This window comes from Culex pipiens, chromosome 3, assembly GCF_016801865.2.
Source record: "Culex pipiens pallens isolate TS chromosome 3, TS_CPP_V2, whole genome shotgun sequence".
NCBI classification, from domain to species: domain Eukaryota; kingdom Metazoa; phylum Arthropoda; class Insecta; order Diptera; family Culicidae; genus Culex; species Culex pipiens.
The window spans coordinates 20,219,962-20,240,166 of record NC_068939.1 but is presented as its reverse complement, the minus strand read 5'-3'; the positions used below and the strand labels follow the sequence as shown (position 1 = coordinate 20,240,166).

The window sequence follows — 20,205 nt, the reverse complement described above, 5'->3', positions numbered from 1 at the left end:
AAACTAAAATTTTATGAAAAAGAAATCTGGTAGTATTCATCAAGATCAGATGCCAAATTTTGCTTTGGTTTTTTTTAATTTTACCTAAGAAAATTATCAATTTTTATCAGTTTTTGATGAATACTCATCAGGTTCACGATTTAACAAATTTTTCAAGTAAAATTTTACAAAAAAAGAAATCTGGTAGAATTCATCAAGATCAGATGACAAATTTTGCTTAATTTTTTTTTTAATTTTACCTCAGACAATTATCAATTTTTATCAGTTTTTGATGAATATTCATCAGGTTCACGATTTAACATTTTTTTCGAGTAAAATAAATAAATTAAGTATTAAATGATATTTTTTATTCAACCAGCCATATGACCTTACAAAATTTATATTTTTTTTCTATCTAATCTAATCTAATCTAATCAGACCCTAGCGCAGCCAATCTTTCGAAGGGATCCTGGAGAGTGCCTTAGGTTAGATGACGCCTAGCACTCTTCTTGTCATTTATTAACATTTGTAGTGCGCCATTGCATTGAAATGCATTGAAACATCACAAGTGTTAAAGCGGCCAGGCCTACTGCGTAAAGCCGTATCGCAGAGATGACTCGTAATTGGGTTGAGTTTGAGCACTGAGTGTTCGAACAACAACACAATTCTGAATCGACAGGGGAGGAAGAAGCGTGGGGACACACCACCATACGCTCCGAGATTTGGTTGTATTCGTTGGGAGCACCATGCTAAGAAGGTTTGGTTCTCCGGGACCCTCTGGGATAGGACATTGTATTTCCACGAATGCCCTGGACACTATTTGCCGTGGTTATAGCGCCACAACTCGCTCTACAAAATTTATATTTTTTTCTGTGTAGAAACCCAAAATATGACAAAATATAATTTTTTTGACAATTTGACAATTCTTTTTAACAATTTTAGTTGAAATTGTAGTTTTCTTGAAAATTGTTATTTTAAATCCCGGGTAAACTTTGATAGTTGTACTATTACTAGATACTTTAAGCTTAAAAATTTACAAATTCTTTTTATTTCGTCAAATGAACCAAATGTTAGGATACTTTTAATTTTTCATTTGAAATATTCACAGTTTAATGTTTGTTTTGCTAAATTGAATAACTTTCCATAAAATGTACATACATTTTAATTTTATTTAAAAACATCCAAATTTCCACAAAATGCATTAGAAGTGTAAAAAAAAATGTTTTTAATGTAGTAAGAATTGTCAACATAAATCATAATCAAGTGCATTTTCATGGAGAAAACCATGACACATTGAGGTTATTGAAATATCCTGATTTATCAATGTTTTTATAATTATAACTCTTAAAACTTTAAAAGATGTTTAAAATCACATCTTGAGTTTCTTTGAGCACTTCTCTACCATTCCGTTCGAAATTAAATCGTGTTCTTCATTTTGCAAAAAAAAATCTTCATCCGATCAATGTCACCCCACCTATCAATGTTGCTCGAAAGTCTACAGTAATTTGAAAACTTGATTTTTTTTTAATTAAATATGTCTTAATTGAACTTTTTTGTAATAATCCCATTTCTTTTACATGCTAAATGGTATCCCGAGCAGACGGAAATAACTTGAGAATAACATTTTTTGATATTTAAAAATACTAGGCCAATAACATTTTATGTCATTAATAACATGATTTGTTATTCGTCGTTATGATTGTTTTGTTATTGGATTGTTATTGTAATAACAGACTAATATCATTTTAAGTTATTCTTCGAACAAATCTTTGTGATTATTTTTTGTTATTTATACAACTAATCCGATCATCCCAATAAAAGTTGACGGTATTCTTCCATAGCAAAATATGTTTTTCCAAAGTTGTGATGGCTTTCAACCAACATCAGACCAATAACAAATTTTGTTATGATAACATAAACTGTTATTTAACCCTTATGAGCAATTCTCTACCAAAACCGGAAATGGATTTTATTTGTATTTTTGGATTTGACTCAAACTTTGTGGGGGCCTTCCCTATGACCAAATATGCTATTTTGTGTCATTGGTTCACCCATACAAGTCTCCATACAATTTTGGCAGCTGTCCATACAAAAATGGTATGTAAATATTCAAACAGCTGTAACTTTTGAGTGAATTTTCTGATCAATTTGGTGTCTTGGGCAAAGTTGTAGGTATTGTTGAGGACTTTTGAGAAAAAATAGGTACTCGAAAAAAAAATTGCAGATTTTTTTCTCAACTTTTTTAGCACTAAAACTCGATTTCCCAAAATACGTATTTTTTTTATTTTCGAGATTTTTTATATGTTTCAGGGGACAAAAATCCGCAACTTTTGAGTCATAGAGAAACATGGTCAAAAAATCTGCCGCCGAGTTATGAATTTTTGAAAAAATAGTGATTTTTGGAAAAAATCGAAGTTTCATGCAAAAACAAGTTTTACATTACTTTCTAATGCAAAATTGAATTTGCAATCGAAAAGTACTTTACAGATTTTTTGATAAAGGGCTCCGTTTTCAAGATATAGCCACCGAATGTTTGATTTTAGCGAAATTTTTGCAGTTTTTCAATTTTAAAAAATAGTGACCATGAGTGACCATTTCTAAAAATATTTTTTTTTGAAAAGTTCAGAAAATTTTCTATAAAATTGTCTAAGAGACATTGAAGATTGGACCTCTGGTTGCTGAGATACAGCGGCTTAAAGAAAAAGAAACACGAAAATTGAAGTTTTCTAAGTCTCACCCAAACAGCCCACCATTTTCTAATGACGATATCTCAGCAATTAATGGTCCGATTTTCAATGTTAATGCATGAAACATTCGTGAAATTTTTCGATCTTTTCGAAAAAAATACTTTGAAAATTTTTAAATCAAGAATAACATTTTAAAAGGACCAAACATTGAATATTACGCCCATTTAAAATGCTAGTCTGGATTTAAAAAATTTCAAAAAAAAATTTTCGATAAGATCGGAACATTTTACGAATGTTTCATGTATTATCATTGAAAATCGGACCATTAATTGCTGAGATATGCTGGTGGTAAAAATGGCGGTGATTAAATATTGGGAAAATGCAATTGTTTTTATAACAGACAGTAAATCACTCATTTTTTTTTATTCCAGAACTAGAATTTGATGGTAAAAGTTCCTCAGAAACCTTTACATAATCGAGGCTTTGGAAAATCGAGTTTGAACTACATTCAGTCTATTTGAAAATGATTTAAAACTTATTTTACATACTTTTTATTGAAATCATAACTGTAGGACAACGCAATGATTGGAATCTTTTTTCTACTGTTTTTTTTTTAAATATATTTTTCATACAACTCAAAAATCTTCTCCACGCATCCGAATCTCCACCTCACGTTGACACGTTATTTGCAATTTTCCCACCTCGGTGACTCCGGCGGATCTCTTCGCCTTTTTTCCACGTCAGCCGACTTGCCTCCCGGGGCCATTCCACGTGTCATCCCAAAATCCGTGCTAGTGTTACCCACATGTCTTCTGGTCCGGGGCGTTACTTGGCTTATTCCACCCACCCACACGAAATGACACGAAACGTACGTGTGTGTTTGTGTCCTCTCACATTCCGGGCAATCCAACCGCAACCGAAAGATGGGCGCTTTCTCCGTCTGGGCCGCCTGCAAAGATGACATGACGCTAAGTGATGTCGGAATTTTCGGGGCTTTTGTTTCAGTGTGTTGCTGATTTTTTTTTTCTCCGAGAAATGGCGAGTGTGAAATAAATAACACTTTGGGTGACAGGTTGTGCGGCCACGTGCGGTCATTTGTGGTTTGGGCGAGAACGTGGATGAAATTACTGGAAATTAGACAAATACTTGAATTTCTTTTTTCTAAAAATAAAAATGGATTTCATCCATCGTCCTGTCCGACTCCGTGGATTGGCTTTATCTCAATGTAACAAATAATAAATTGGAGCCCATTTTTTGGGGATTTTCACTCGGAAGAAATCACACAGCCACATTTCCCAGGGGAAAGAGACTCTCCCATGAAACCACATCGAATGATATGTGGTCTTTGTGTCACCCATCATTTTCTATTCTCCCCTTAGAAGACCACTCTCTCATGGTTTTATCCAAGGATTATCAGTTCCTGCGTTCGATGCCAGTGTTCAATGTCTGTACGGGAGGACACTAATGCTATTGATAAAGCAATTACGACGACGATGTTACGCACAGTTCGATGAATCCTTTTGGACGGAAACTGATGTTTTGAGCCAAGCTTGAGTGAGATTGGATTAATTAAGGGCGAATGGAAAGTTCACCACATCAGCAGTTTGATAAGGGATTCTTGGAAATGCAATAGGAAAATGGATCAATTTGATGAATTAAATATAAGGATCTAAACAAACAATAAAGCCATTCAAGTAATGAGGCCAACATGTTAGTGCAGGAGTTATGGTGAGAAATCTCCATGATAAAAACACCTAACCAGATTGTGCTGTAAGATATGCACTGGACAGCTCCCCGTACTCAGTTCAGTGCTCTAATGCTATACCTCAGATGGCCAAACTGGACCCTTTGCTGCTAAATAATTACATTGTGGTCTGCGCTTCGAGGCCCAGCTTGCAATCCCCAAAACCAGTTCACCATAATCCGTAGCAGCCCAGAAATCGGACGCCACCCAGGGTATCTCCGGGAAGCAACCGACCGAAAACTAGACTTCCACGTAAGCCTGCCCCTGATGTGCGGGCGGTTGTGCAAAAAAACCGTTTTATCTCGATTCATTGTTGGACAGGCGCAACAAAAAAAAACACTGCGAGAAAAATGATAAATGCCTACCGTGAATTTTCGGCAAATGGACGCGCCCTTCCTTGAAGTCTCGCCTCAGAATTCTGGCAACACTGCCGGGACGAGCCACTTGAGCGCAGCCGGACCCACATTTCATGCTTGGCTGGCACACAGGCCTCCATTCTGGGAGGAGAGATTTGCTATGTTTTTATTGTTGGACTCCACGATGGCTCGCCCCGGATAGGTGCGGGTAACTCCCGGGCACTTTAATGGAAATCATCAAGGGACGAAATTATCTGAAATGGAATGCCAGAGTGTTGTTTCTCGGTAGGTGGGGCTATGTGGATCACTCAGTCCAATCTGTACATCAGCTTATTAGGCTTAATTCTATGGAATTCGTGCATCAAATCATTTGTGTAAGCGATTTTCATGAATTTTGGCTGGTAAAACTCAGTGCACAAATCCATTCAATAAATATTTGAATTCGGTCAAACATAATTTTCTAAATGCTGATCGAATAAGTTTTAAAATGATGTGTTTTTTTCATTTGATTTGTGTAGGAAACAATCATAATTAAATAAATATAATAATAAAATTTTGGTCAGCAAACCAACCATTGACGTCATACTAGAAAAAATTGTATTAAAATGTACCTTTGAAACGAGTTGATCTCTACATTTTCTCAGTTAATTATTTTTGTATAGGGGTAACTCTCCACCAACTCACACAAAATCGGGAAAAGTTGCCCGACCCCTCTTCGATTTGCGTGAAACTTTGTTCTAAGGGGTAACTTTTGTCCCTGATCACGAATCCGAGGGCCTTTTTTTGATATCTCGTGACGGAGGGGCGGTACGACCCCTTTCATTTTTGAACATGCGAAAAAAGAGGTGTTTTTCAAAAATTTGAAATGGTGCTGAGATAGAAATTTGGTGTCCAAGGGACTTTTATGTAATATTTGACGCCGGATTTGATGGGCTACTCGATATTCCGATTGAAAAACGTATTTTTCATCGAAAAAAAACACTAAAAAAGTTTTTAAAATTCTGCCATTTCTCATTTCTGTAAGATTTCTCAAAATCTGTAAGATTTAAAAAAAAATTGTTTAATGTTTAAGGAGACTAAACAAATAATCTTTCATGGCATAAAGAAGTATGGGCAAAAATTTTGTCACCAAGTTATATTTTTTCGAGTTTTATTTAAAAAAAACTATTCACATAATTTTTTGGTTCAATATCAAATTTGCAAACATAAAGTACTTAGTTAATGCCATTTTGTTATTATTTGAGAAAAAATCTCATTTTTCAAAATAGTGTTCGGCCCAATCGGCCAGTCCCTACGTTGTGTTCTTACTCTTTGTGGGACTGCCGGAACCAACAACTCACGGACGACGGCGTAGCTTCAGGAACGATGGCGGACGAAGACGTTTCTTTCCGAACAAATAAAACACGGTGGTTTTCAAGGCTCCGAGAGGCCACCTGCCTCCTCGGAGGTTCAACACAGAAGAACTTTATTTCACAATTATACAAAATACGAAATCTTAAATCTAAATCACAGAAATAACATCACGAAGATAAACAACAACAAACGTGACAGTCTGTACTGTCAACCTACTAGCGCTCCCAGCGGTCAATGAGGGAAACACTGCGTGACGGGGGGTATTACAAAATTACATATGTCATAATAGGGTCCGCGACCCAACAGTGCAATAAACGCTTTTTAAATGCGATAATAGTAGTTTATGCAACAAGTTGCAAAAAGAGGATTTTTTCAGCACGAGTCGTACATTTATCCAACGAGGTTCACCGAGTTGGATAAAAACGAAGAGTGCTGAAAAAATCATGTTTTGCAACGAGTTCCATACAACATTTTTTGCAATTCCAAAAAACACACACTGAGTGAAATTTTATGTCAAATTTTCATGTATTTTGTCGATAAATCGTTTAAATCAAAAAAATGTTGAAAAAGGGTTACTTTTCGAAACAAGTGCTGAAAAGTTCAACTTTTCAGCACCCATTTGAGTGCTGAAAAGTAGAACTTTTCAGCATTTATTTTGAAAAGTGTTGCTATTCGATTCAGTTATTTTTGGTACAGAAAAGTAGGCTATATCGTCGTTCAAGAATGACAGGAAAAGTAAATAGTTTCACGTCGGAATTGCAAAAAATATTTCAATGAACTCAAACTAAAGATTAATTTTCCAAAAGATTGAAATATCAAATTGAAAACGTAGTTCTTGTTTTTAAAAATTTACAAAAAAATCGATGAGATCAGACAATTTCACAATTTTTTTTTATTCTGACATTGAAAATTGTACCATAAGTTGCAGAGATATTCTTATTTTAAAATTGAGTGCAGTTTGAGCAGGGGGATGCTAAAGGCCGCCATCTTGGGTGATTGAGATCAATAACGCGCGCAAACTGCGCACAGTGAAAATAAATATATTTTTTATTAATAATTCAATTTTTGTTGTAAGAATTACTGTAGTGAATGTCAAATTACACAGTAGTTAAGTTAAACGTTTCATGTGATACAAGTACAACTTGAAATGAGGTCATCGGCCCGATGAGCGCTTAATGATCCCAACTTTAGCATTTTTTTTGCAAATAAATTGATAAAAATCACCTCATAAACATACACTAACTTTTAAACATACATTGCGGTAAAATTTTACTTAAAACAATAATTACTTTATTTTCATTTTACGCCTGCAGGTTTTGTACTTTTTTTACAGTGCGCAGTTGCTTTGTTTTGGTTCCGTAGCGAATAGCTGTTCTTTTGTGCTGGCGACGTAATTGACAGCTCCCTTTTGTTCTGGTGCCGAAGTTGACATCTTGTGTTGGCTGCGGGCGAGCTGCCTGTAGTGAGATATAGATGTCACCCCCCTGAGTTTGAGCGACACTTATGAAAACTTCATTATTTTTATTTTGTTTTATGAAAACTTCTGTACACATTTTTTTTAAATTAGTCGAGAACAGAACAGAACAGAGTATCTGTCAAGATATTAAAAATATATAGCGGAATTAAAAGGAACAACTCGCCTCTTTGTGTTCACATTAAAAAAAGATGTTTTTTTTTCAAAATTGACTAAATGTGGTTTTTATTCGAAAATGTTGAACTTTTTTTTAAACCGACTTCACAAAATAAAATAATTTAAAAGTGTTTTTTAACATGAAATTCGTTATTTCAAAAAGATTTTTTGTAGCCCATGATTTTCTATGGCTCAGAGGTTTCCTTTTCTGGTCCCCTTAAACATATTTAAAAGCTGAAAATCTAGAATACATATTTTGGGAGTTTAAATTTCACGGATAAAAACTTTACCGAAGGCAACAATTTTATCATGAAATTTCTTCCAGAAGTTTATTACAGAGATTAACTCGTGATTATTACAAGCAAACCCCTTATGTTTAGACATCTTATTTTTTTGTAAGAATCTGCTTTACAACTTAGTGGAACATTGTTACACTGTTAAAAATAATTCTGCAAAGTTACAAAAAAAAACAAAAAAACTCAAAAAGATTTGTTTTTTTTTTCTAAATGAAAAATTACTTTGTTTAAGTTTAAGTTTAGAGTGCGATACAAAAGCAAATAAATTCTGCTGCAGAATGTATCAAATTTCAATTATTTCTTTAATGAAAAAAAAAGCATTTAACATTCCAAAAAAAATAATGCCTGAAAAATAATAAAATAAATTCTCTTTAAAAAAAGCAAATTAAAGAAGACATCCCAGCAGCGTTTGCTCTCCATTGTCAGTTCAAGTGTTTAATTTTCCCTGTTCTGAGAAAGTGAAATTAATTGCGAAACAGCAACGCGAATCCCACTGCTGGCAGCGTTTGTGATAATTGATTTGGTTTCACGAGAAACATCAAACGACTTCGTAGCACTTGTGAGCGACAAGTACACTCATGATGTCAAGTATTTTTACGGGGAATGTGAAGTACTAGAATAAATCATTGTAATGAAGTTGGAGGTGATTCAGAAGAAATTATTCACAACTGTTGGCATAAAACAGTTCAGTTATAGGAAGAGTAAATTTGCGTAATCATATAAAATTGATTTCTAGGACTTTATCGCTTACTTCAAGTCAACAAGTCAAGTAGATGTTTAATCAGGACTCTGCAAATTTGCTGGCTGGGAAACGCCATTTGACCTTATTTTTCCACCAGAACCACTCCAAATTAAAAACGCAAATTCTGTGGAAACGTCACCCTTTTCCTATATCAAAGTACTTCTTAGAATCGGTGGGCTTGAATATTATTTCCCAACGGAAAAATTAAAACGCAAAAAAACTCCCGGTGTCCTTTCATCAAATCAACGTGATGCTAATTTGTCTGTTGACAGGAAAAATGTGCTCTCAACTTCGCGAGTGACCCTTTTTTGACGTGGTAAGTCCAAAAAAATATACCCACCCAAAAAACAACCTTCCGCACTAAGATCTACGTCAAGAAAAATTGAATTAATCCAACCCGAAAAAGAATGACTATGGTAACTCTCCTAACTGATTTAAGGAGTTGTGTTTGATTAAAAAGACCACAATAAATTGGGAAAAATTAACAACGTAACGCAATTTTCAACCACCCCCTCTTGAGGGTTGTCAACGACGTGTCGGTGGATTTGCACCTGTTGCTTTGGTTGATGTTTACGGGGGTTTAGCAAAATAGACAAGGGGTTGTTTTGACAAACGCCAGTCACGGCGGGGAGTGTCAACCCAAGAGGGGGAAGTTGCCAACCGTAACGGAAGTGATTTCACTCAGTTGGCACTCCACAGCAGGGTGGTCTACTTAATGTGGGTGTGAGATTTTTAGATTGTGGTGCGTTTTAACTGGATAACTTGAATGTGTTCTCTTTTTGCACTTTCAGGCCTCCTGCGGCTCCAGCAGATCTACCAGGGCCTGCGGCCCGGCAACGAGACATTCCACGTGGAGACGGTCAAGCGGATCTCGAACGTCAGCGACGCGATCGAGTTTCTGCGCACGATCGAGGAGCTGAACCGGTGGTCCCGCAAACACATCGTGCTCGACTGCAGCACCGAGCTGGCTAAGGACATCGTGGTGAGCCACGTGCGGGACATCACGCTGGGCAAGCGCACCTATCACTACCTGCTGAGTGGGCTGGTAAGTTGTTATGACAATTTCTTCAAAAAGATTATTCACTTTGAACCAATTTAAAGCGAAAACCCCTTAAAGCAATTCCTCGGTATCATCTTAAAGACATCTACCGAGAAAACTTAATTAGCAATGAAGTTTCTAACCTAAGACGCAAATCCCTGCCCCGTAACAGCACAGCAAACAATGCATAAAATATGAACGTTGCCCAAGACCCACAATCCTTTCCCAGTAAAGCGTATTAGTTTTTCCAACTTTGAAAAGATGAGAGCTACTTCGTTCCAAGATAAATTCCTTTTGCTAAACGATAGCTCGCATATGCTCTCCGTGTGCCAACTCCTCCCTCCCCATATCCCTATACTAGCTGGAGCTGGAAGCCGTTTCAAGAATCCAATTTTGTATAAATTGTTAAAATGAAACTCGAGCAGTAGCATTCAGGAATCATGCTGACCGCTCCTTGTGGACTATTGTGAAACAGATATATCTCTATTTTCCTGAAGGCAGAGCAGCTTTTTGAGCAAGTTATGTGCGAGGACTCACGTGAGAACGCACAGTTATACGAATTGGCTAGCTGGATTGGACTGACAGGACTAGAGGATTCCAATGCGAGGAAAAGGATGTGTGACATCTGGTGAAGAGGGGAAGTAACATACGGATTATTACCGTTGAGTGTGCTGCATTGGTATTCTCATCTGCTTTACTGGTATAAAAAAAAACTTCTTATAAAAACTAAAAACTAAAAACTAAAAACTAAAAACTAAAAACTAAAAACTAAAAACTAAAAACTAAAAACTAAAAACTAAAAACTAAAAACTAAAAACTAAAAACTAAAAACTAAAAACTAAAAACTAAAAACTAAAAACTAAAAACTAAAAACTAAAAACTAAAAACTAAAAACTAAAAACTAAAAACTAAAAACTAAAAACTAAAAACTAAAAACTAAAAACTAAAAACTAAAAACTAAAAACTAAAAACTAAAAACTAAAAACTAAAAACTAAAAACTAAAAACTAAAAACTAAAAACTAAAAACTAAAAACTAAAAACTAAAAACTAAAAACTAAAAACTAAAAACTAAAAACTAAAAACTAAAAACTAAAAACTAAAACTAAAACTAAAAACTAAAAACTAAAAACTAAAAACTAAAAACTAAAAACTAAAAACTAAAAACTAAAAACTAAAAACTAAAAACTAAAAACTAAAAACTAAAAACTAAAAACTAAAAACTAAAAACTAAAAACTAAAAACTAAAAACTAAAAACTAAAAACTAAAAACTAAAAACTAAAAACTAAAAACTAAAAACTAAAAACTAAAAACTAAAAACTAAAAACTAAAAACTAAAAAACTAAAAACTAAAAACTAAAAACTAAAAACTAAAAACTAAAAAATAAAAACTAAAAACTAAAAACTAAAAACTAAAAACTAAAAACTAAAAACTAAAAACTAAAAACTAAAAACTAAAAACTAAAAACTAAAAACTAAAAACTAAAAACTAAAAACCAAAAACTAAAAACTAAAAAACTAAAACTAAAAACTCAAAACTAAAAACTAAAAACTAAAAACTAAAAACTAAAAACTAAAAACTAAAAACTAAAAACTAAAAACTAAAAACTAAAAACTAAAAACTAAAAACTAAAAACTAAAAACTAAAAACTAAAAACTAAAAACTAAAAACTAAAAACTAAAAACTAAAAACTAAAAACTAAAAACTAAAAACTAAAAACTAAAAACTAAAAACTAAAAACTAAAAACTAAAAACTAAAAACTAAAAACTAAAAACTAAAAACTAAAAACTAAAAAACTAAAAACTAAAAAATAAAAACTAAAAACTAAAAACTAAAAACTAAAAACTAAAAACTAAAAACTAAAAACTAAAAACTAAAAACTAAAAACTAAAAACTAAAAACTAAAAACTAAAAACTAAAAACTAAAAACTAAAAACTAAAAACTAAAAACTAAAAACTAAAAACTAAAAACTAAAAACTAAAAACTAAAAACTAAAAACTAAAAACTAAAAACTAAAAACTAAAAACTAAAAACTAAAAACTAAAAACTAAAAACTAAAAACTAAAAACTAAAAACTAAAAACTAAAAACTAAAAACTAAAAACTAAAACTAAAAACTAAAAACTAAAAACTAAAAACTAAAAACTAAAAACTAAAAACTAAAAACTAAAAACTAAAAACTAAAAAACTAAAAACTAAAAACTAAAAACTAAAAACTAAAAACTAAAAACTAAAAACTAAAAACTAAAAACTAAAAACTAAAAACTAAAAACTAAAAACTAAAAACTAAAAACTAAAAACTAAAAACTAAAAACTAAAAACTAAAAACTAAAAACTAAAAACTAAAAACTAAAAACTAAAAACTAAAAACTAAAAACTAAAAACTAAAAACTAAAAACTAAAAACTAAAAACTAAAAACTAAAAACTAAAAACTAAAAACTAAAAACTAAAAACTAAAAACTAAAAACTAAAAACTAAAAACTAAAAACTAAAAACTAAAACCTAAAAACTAAAAACTAAAAACTAAAAACTAAAAACTAAAAACTAAAAACTAAAAACTAAAAACTAAAAACTAAAAACTAAAAACTAAAAACTAAAAACTAAAAACTAAAAACTAAAAACTAAAAACTAAAAACTAAAAACTAAAAACTAAAAACTAAAAACTAAAAACATAAAACATAAAACATAAAACATAAAACATAAAACATAAAACATAAAACATAAAACATAAAACATAAAACATAAAACATAAAACATAAAACATCAAACATCAAACATAAAACATAAAACATAAAACATAAAACATAAAACATAAAACATAAAACATAAAAGGGTAATTCTCTACCAACTCACACGAAATCGGGAAAAGTTGCCCCGACCCCTCTTCGATTTGCGTGAAACTTTGTCTTAAGGGGTAACTTTTGTCCCTGATCACGAATCCGAGGTCCGTTTTTTGATATCTCGTGACGGAGGGGCGGTACGACCCCTTCCATTTTTGAACATGCGAAAAAAAGAGGTGTTTTTCAACAATTTGCAGCCTGAAACGGTGATGAGATAGAAATTTGGTGTCAAAGGGACTTTTATGTAAAATTAGACGCCCGATTTGATGGCGTACTCAGAATTCCGAATAAACGTATTTTTCATCGAAAAAAACACTAAAAAAGTTTTAAAAATTCTCCCATTTTCCGTTACTCGACTGTAAAAATTTTTGGAACATGTCATTTTATGGGAAATTTAATGTACTTTTCGAATCTACATTGTCCCAGAAGGGTCATTTTTTCATTTAGAACAAAATTTTTCATTTTAAAATTTCGTGTTTTTTCTAACTTTGCAGGGTTATTTTTTAGAGTGTAACAATGTTCTACAAAGTTGTAGAGCAGACAATTACAAAAATTTTGATATATAGACATAAGGGGTTTGCTTATAAACATCACGAGTTATCGCGATTTTACGAAAAAAAGTTTTGAAAAAGTTACTTTTTGCGTTTCTCTTTGTTTCGTCGTCCGTGTCTGTCGCGGGTGACCATGAATGGCTATGATCGATGACGACCAACTTTTTCAAAACTTTTTTTCGTAAAATCGCGATAACTCGTGATGTTTATAAGCAAACCCCTTATGTCTATATATCAAAATTTTTGTAATTGTCTGCTCTACAACTTTGTAGAACATTGTTACACTCTAAAAAATAACCCTGCAAAGTTAGAAAAAACACGAAATTTTAAAATGAAAAATTTTGTTCTAAATGAAAAAATGACCCTTCTGGGACAATGTAGATTCGAAAAGTACATTAAATTTCCCATAAAATGACATGTTCCAAAAATTTTTACAGTCGAGTAACGGAAAATGGGAGAATTTTTAAAACTTTTTTAGTGTTTTTTTCGATGAAAAATACGTTTATTTGGAATTCTGAGTACGCCATCAAATCGGGCGTCTAATTTTACACAAAAGTCCCTTTGACACCAAATTTCTATCTCATCACCGTTTCAGGCTGCAAATTATTGAAAAACACCTCTTTTTTCACATGTTCAAAAATGGAAGGGGTCGTACCGCCCCTCCGTCACGAGATATCAAAAAACGGACCTCGGATTCGTGATCAGGGACAAAAGTTACCCCTTAGGACAAAGTTTCACGCAAATCGAAGAGGGGTCGGGGCAACTGCTGTGTGAGTTGGTAGAGAATTACCCAAAACATAAAACATAAAACATAAAACATAAAACATAAAACATAAAACATAAAACATAAAACATAAAACATAAAACATAAAACATAAAACATAAAACATAAAACATAAAACATAAAACATAAAACATAAAACATAAAACATAAAACATAAAACATAAAACATAAAACATAAAACATAAAACATAAAACATAAAACATAAAACATAAAACATAAAACATAAAACATAAAACATAAAACATAACAACAGTTCCTCCAACAGTCCTGAAACATATAATAAAATAAAAATAAATTCGAAATAGAGTGCTTACAATTCTAGTTTAAGTGACAAAAAGTGAAATAATTTTTCAGTTCTATCTTCATTCATACCTACAACTTTGCCAAAGACACTTAATCGATCAAAAAATTCCTTCAAAAGATACAAATTTTTAAATTTTCATCTATTATTTTTGTATGGACAGACGCCAAATTTGTATGCACTCAAAATTCAGAGTCGAGATAATCGTTCTCTCAAAATTTATTGAGGGCTCAGTGCCAACATCGATAGAATAATGGTACCAACTCACACCATCATAACAAATGAGTTCATTCGTTAGTTGAATCAATAAATCTCCAGCAAGTGTCATACATCGACTTCTGACTTCTCCTTGGTCACCAAGCTGTGGTGGCCGAGGCAGCTAAGTCATTGGATTGGTTTGTCAAAGGTCTCTGGTTCGATTCCCGTTGTCGACACTTTTGGTTTTTTGTTTGACGGATGAACTTTTTTTGCAAATGAACCTCGAGAGAATAGTTCTATCGCCCATCTCGAGCTGTGTTCTCTGCGTCCGTGAATGATACCACTATTCTCTCGACTCGAGACCATCATTCTCTCGGACTAGCGCTGCCAGTTTTGGGTGTGGAAAATTATATGGTCTAACTAATGATGCAAAATGGTTTCTTTTGGCATCCTGAAGGCACCACAAAAATTTCAGCCGGAATAAAAAAATTAAAAAATAAATTGAAAAGACCTATTTCGCAGAGAATATTGTTCAATAATGAATATTTTGTTCATAGGATTCTTTCAAGAAATACTCAGTAGATAAAACTTTTTTGGAAGGATAAATGTCTTTGACAAATTAAATAACTTCGCTTGAAAAATAATTTTAAAAATGCCTTTTAGTATTTTTATACCTTAATTGAAGAAAGTTAATAACCCTTATTTCTTCAGTTATTTTGTTGTTAATTTCAAATGAATGCTTGGAGCTTAAAGCAAAATATTTTTTATTAAATTTTTTAATCGTATTTAAATCTTTTGACACTGGTACAATTATAAACATTGGAAAAAAAAACTTTACTAGAAGTTTTGAGAATAATTTGGCAAGTTAAAGTAACCAAGAACGGATTCTAAGCTAAATCGACCTCCCTGGACGGTTCCGAGCCTCTTTCCCTGAAGATCATTCCGAAACCAGACCGGGTTATTTGATTACGTACCCTGAACTGCTGAAGGAATCGTACCTTCTCACGACTATTGTCTATCTTCCGGGAAGGCATTTGAATTTGCCCGGCAGTGGACGAGAGAAAGAGATACTGGGTTGAATTTGTGTTTGATGATAGCTCCTGTGAATATTTCGTAAGACTTTGGCCAGAGAACATGGGATCATAATGATGGACATGTTTTAGTGGCGAACAAATAATCTGCGTAAATCCAATCAAATTAATATCCAGAGGAGGGGTGTTTGCCTGAAATGGGATTTGATATGGCTTCAAAGGGAAATGCTTTTGGAACTTCCTTTCTGAATGTGTCGTATGAATCTTTCCAAAATTTCTTAATAGCAAGATTTTTTGCTGCAGCTTTTCTGCATATTGTTTGAGGCTCACCTTATCGCAAAAACTAGATTCCCGTACTTGCAAGTTTCCAGGAGACTCTTCAAAATTACATGGTCGCCTGTAGTTACCCGCCTCTGGGGAAAAGGCCTAATATCTCATCCTTCATTTAGCTAATACGAATCTCTTCATGAAACCATGATGTCATATGGTTAACCACCCTGAGGCTACCAGTGATGTCTTCTGATAGTAGTTTTCTTAGAATTGAAGCTCTAATGAGTGAGACTTAGATTCGATAGAACTAGATGGATCTACCAAATTGAATAGACTGCTTGAAATAGAACCGCTCATTTTATATTAAAATGAAGGAAAAGTAATTCAATGTGGTAGGTAGGCAATCGATTTTACTCGAATCTACAAGATCCCGATGAAAACGTCTTTCATTTATGATCCATAACAATGCAGCGACGATTGAGTGAATCTCATGAAAAAAATCATTCAACATAAGCTCTACAAGTAACTGTCAGTGAAAAATTCTGCAAAGCATTTTTATCTCTGCCCCACTTTTCATACATAACTAAGCAGCAATTTTCCTCCCAACAACCCCTAGGAACCACAACTGGCCATTTCCTGCCGAGATATGCCCTCGTTCCACGTTCTTGCACTGACCCCTTTTCCCTTGATGCCGGTGCACCAGGTTGGAGAGCAAACTGTCCACCAAGTGTCACATCCCGGAATCTACTCTACATGCTTGTGCACATTGCAGTCCAGTCATCTGCATAATTCGTTCAAATTCATTTCATAATTTGCACCACCCTCTCTTCTGCTCGCTCCTTTTATGAAAAAGCAAAAAAAAAGCACAGAAAAAAGCTTTCCCTACAACCGAAGAAGCATTCAAGTGCATCGTCATCAGCAGCAGAGGGCTGTTCCCTGACCGATAGGGAACATGCTGCATACGTTTCTGAGATGACCGACCTGACCACAAATCCCTCTCCTCGTTCTATGCCACACATGATGTCGCCCCACTCCTTTCGAGAAGCCGAGCTTTTTTTCCAATTTTGTGGTTTTTCCGAGCGAAGTAGCACCGACTGATGCGAGCGAACTGGGAAAGTGTGCAGATTTTTCCCGGGGGTTTTTCTTTCGCACAGCCCGAGCTGCCCTGCACGGTGAAAGAAAGGATAACATTTTTGGAAAGGAAAACAGCAAACGGTTTGCTACCAGGTTGCGTACCGTGTGACGATAGCTGGAGATTTTCGTGTAGTGCAGCATCATGAAAGCATAAAAGAAAAACATTAAAAATGTTTTTGCTCCAAAAGCTACAAGTTTTTCAAAACTATTAGAATCAGATTTTTTTCAAATCAAAACTTTTTTCGTAAAATTTGAATTTTTAAAATGTGGAAAATTCTTCAAAATTAAAAATTACACTTTTGCAGATTCAAAAAAATTAAAAAAAATTGAAACTTTTTTTGTTTTTTTTTTTTTGTTGAAAAAGAGGTTTTTTTCAAAATTTTGAGGACACCATCAAATCGGGCGTTCATTTTTAAATAAAAGTACCTTTGACACCAAATTTCCATCTCATCGCCGTTTCAAGCTGCAAATTACTGAAAAACACGTTTCTTTTTCGTTCAAAAATAGAAAAGATCGTACTGCCCCTCCGTCACGAGATATTGAAAAATGGAACTCGAATTCGGGATCAGGGACAAAAATTATTCCTTTTAGGACTTGTTACCATGTAAGCAAATCGGTCAACAAATCGGAAAAATGTGTGTAAAACCTCATTTTCTTGTTTCTATACAAAATTTGAAAATTCAAAAATCTCTGTGCTCTCAACTGTTCTTAACACTGTTCTTAGATTCTCTTCAGAATATTAAAAAGGCGAAAAATCTTCGACGGTATTATTTTTTGAAAAAAAGCATTTGCGAAACAAAAAAATAAGGCTCAACGAAAATGTTTATTTAATTTTTTGTTCAATCAAAGGTAATTCAGTAATTTTTTTAGAAAAGGTCAAAGCTTTCAGGTCATTACCATTCGAAGGTAACCTTTTTGAAAATGTAGCAATTTTCAGTTGTTAAAAAATTGCGCTTTTGTTTGCCCACTTTTCCCCTTTATTTTGGTTTTTGAAACTTTTTTCAGACGGAAATTGAACTTTATTTAAAGCAGGTTTTCGACGATTTCTCATTGTTTCCCGATTTTCTTCATTAAAAAATTGAGCATTTGCGAAATTTTCTCACCTACTCGAAAGAACATTTTGACTTACGTTTCAAAATGGCGAAATAGTTAAAAACGCGTCTTTTGATTTCGTTCGATTTTCTTTAAATTACAAATTAAAAATATGTACCCAATTCTGGAATTTTCTGAAATATTACATTTCATGTCTCATAAATATATCAAAAGATAAAAAAGGGTTTTTGGGAGAAATTTTGAGTGACACAAATTCATTTTATAAACTAGCTAAAAAGTATTTTCCTTGTATCATTGTTTAACGGTGTAGTCCTCATCCATACCAACAACCTTAACAAAAACAGCAACGAAATCAAAAGTATCCTTAAAGACAAAAGATTTTAGACTTTTCACATACCAAAAAATATAATTATAAAAATTGAATAAACAAGGCATAGTCTAGAGATTTCAATGATAAAAGTGTTTCAAAATGCCTTTTAATCTAGTTCAGTTGAGTTAAAATCATTAGTTTTGTAAAAATGTATGATTTGACGAAAACAAAAATTTAAATGAAAAAAACAAACTTTTTGCGAATTTTTTTTTTCAAAAATTTAAACGATTTTTAAATAAACCCAAAAAAAAATGATTTAATATTGATTTCGGCTGATTGCACTAAAATTTGAAAATGTGAAGTTTTTTTTTTAAATATTAAGAACATATTTTAAAAATATTATAAATATTATTTTTCATAAGATCTACTGTGATGAAAGAAAGGTTGAAAAATGAAAGAAAATTTGCAACAATATTTAAGGAGCAAGACTTTTTAATTTTTCGAAACTGTTTAAATTTTAATGAATGTTTAAGTCTCTTAAATAGTCCAACAATTTTTATAAATAAAATAAAAATTTCAAAAATATTTCAAAGGTAGTATTAGTAAAAGAACCGCTAATGTATGAAAGAATGATTTAATTCACAAAATCATTATGACAGTCAAGAAAAGGTTTTAAAAAATAATAAAAAAAAAATAAGTTGAACTTTTTTTTTGGCAGAGCTGCTCATATTTGAAAGAATGGAAAAACTCTCAAAAATAGGTCAAGAAAATGTTGTTTTAAAAACAAATTTTATAGGTCGAACTTTTGTTTTAAGGAACTGCTCATGTATGAAAGAATGGAAAAACTCACAAAAATATAACAACAAACTTCAACGATCGATATCGACCCTTAACTCTTAACCGATTTGACTCGAAATTGGCAAAGTTGCATTTTTTTTACCTAAGGAATCGAGCCAGGGGCTACCTCTTAAGAAATTAACAAATTTTTTTTTTGTCACCATTATGGACAGCTGCCAAATTTCATGGAAAATTATATGGAATGACTAATGATGCGAATGGCTCCTTTGAGTATAAAAGTATAGTCCATTTTGTAATATAGATAAATTTATATTGAAAAACGTTACATTATCCACCTTTAGGTGGTTGGTGCCTTCCTCATATTCATAAAGTCAATACATTCAGCAAAAATAGCAACATGTTTAACAAATCAACTTCATTACTCATTTCTTTTGATAGGGTTCACAGACCTTAAATATTTCTGGCTCATCGCCAAGGTCTGATAAAAAACCTATCCAACGATAGTTCGCATGGATGATTCAGGCAATATTTCTATCACAATACCTGAGATCCGGCCTCCAAAAAAGTGTATAAATAACACTTAAGTGCTAATAATTTTTGATAGGGTTGCCAGATCATCGATGTTTTAAGCTCATTTGAAAGGCTTTTTAATTATCTTTCTGAAAATGTTTTCTTGCAAAACCACCCTTTTTACAATTTTCCGGACAATCACCAAAATCGTTTTTTTTTTAGCATAACTTTTGAAGTACTTAACTAAACTTGCTGATTTTAAATGAAGACCTATGGGACCCCAATACGGATCGAATGAGAACAAAACAGTCAAAATCCGTTCATCCAGTCCGGAGATAATCGAGTGACAATTTTTTTGTCCACCCACCTACATCCACACAGACATTTGCTCAGAACATGATTCTTAGTCGATAAGTATACGTGAAGGTGGGTCTACGAGGTCAAACTAATAAGTTCATTTTTCGAGTGATTTTATAGCCTTTCCTCAGTAAGGTGAGGAAGGCAAAAAGGGTTATTTTGCAAAGAATTGTCTTGAACTTAATTTGGCATGAGTTTAAATTCTGTCTTTGTAGTTAATTTGAAAAAAAAACTTATTT

At 32.8% G+C, this 20,205-nt stretch overlaps 1 protein-coding gene across 2 annotated transcripts in view; it reads left to right on the top strand.

Annotated features, from left to right (window-relative positions):
* The window catches only part of LOC120412871 (glutamate receptor 1-like), a 306,882-nt gene that overhangs the window by 251,903 nt on the left and 34,774 nt on the right, over positions 1–20,205 (top strand). For both annotated transcript variants that reach the window (XM_039573502.2, XM_039573501.2), the window contains exon 4: positions 9,579–9,832. In XM_039573502.2, the coding sequence (XP_039429436.1) occupies positions 9,579–9,832 (254 nt within the window). The remainder of the gene's footprint in view (positions 1–9,578; positions 9,833–20,205) is intronic.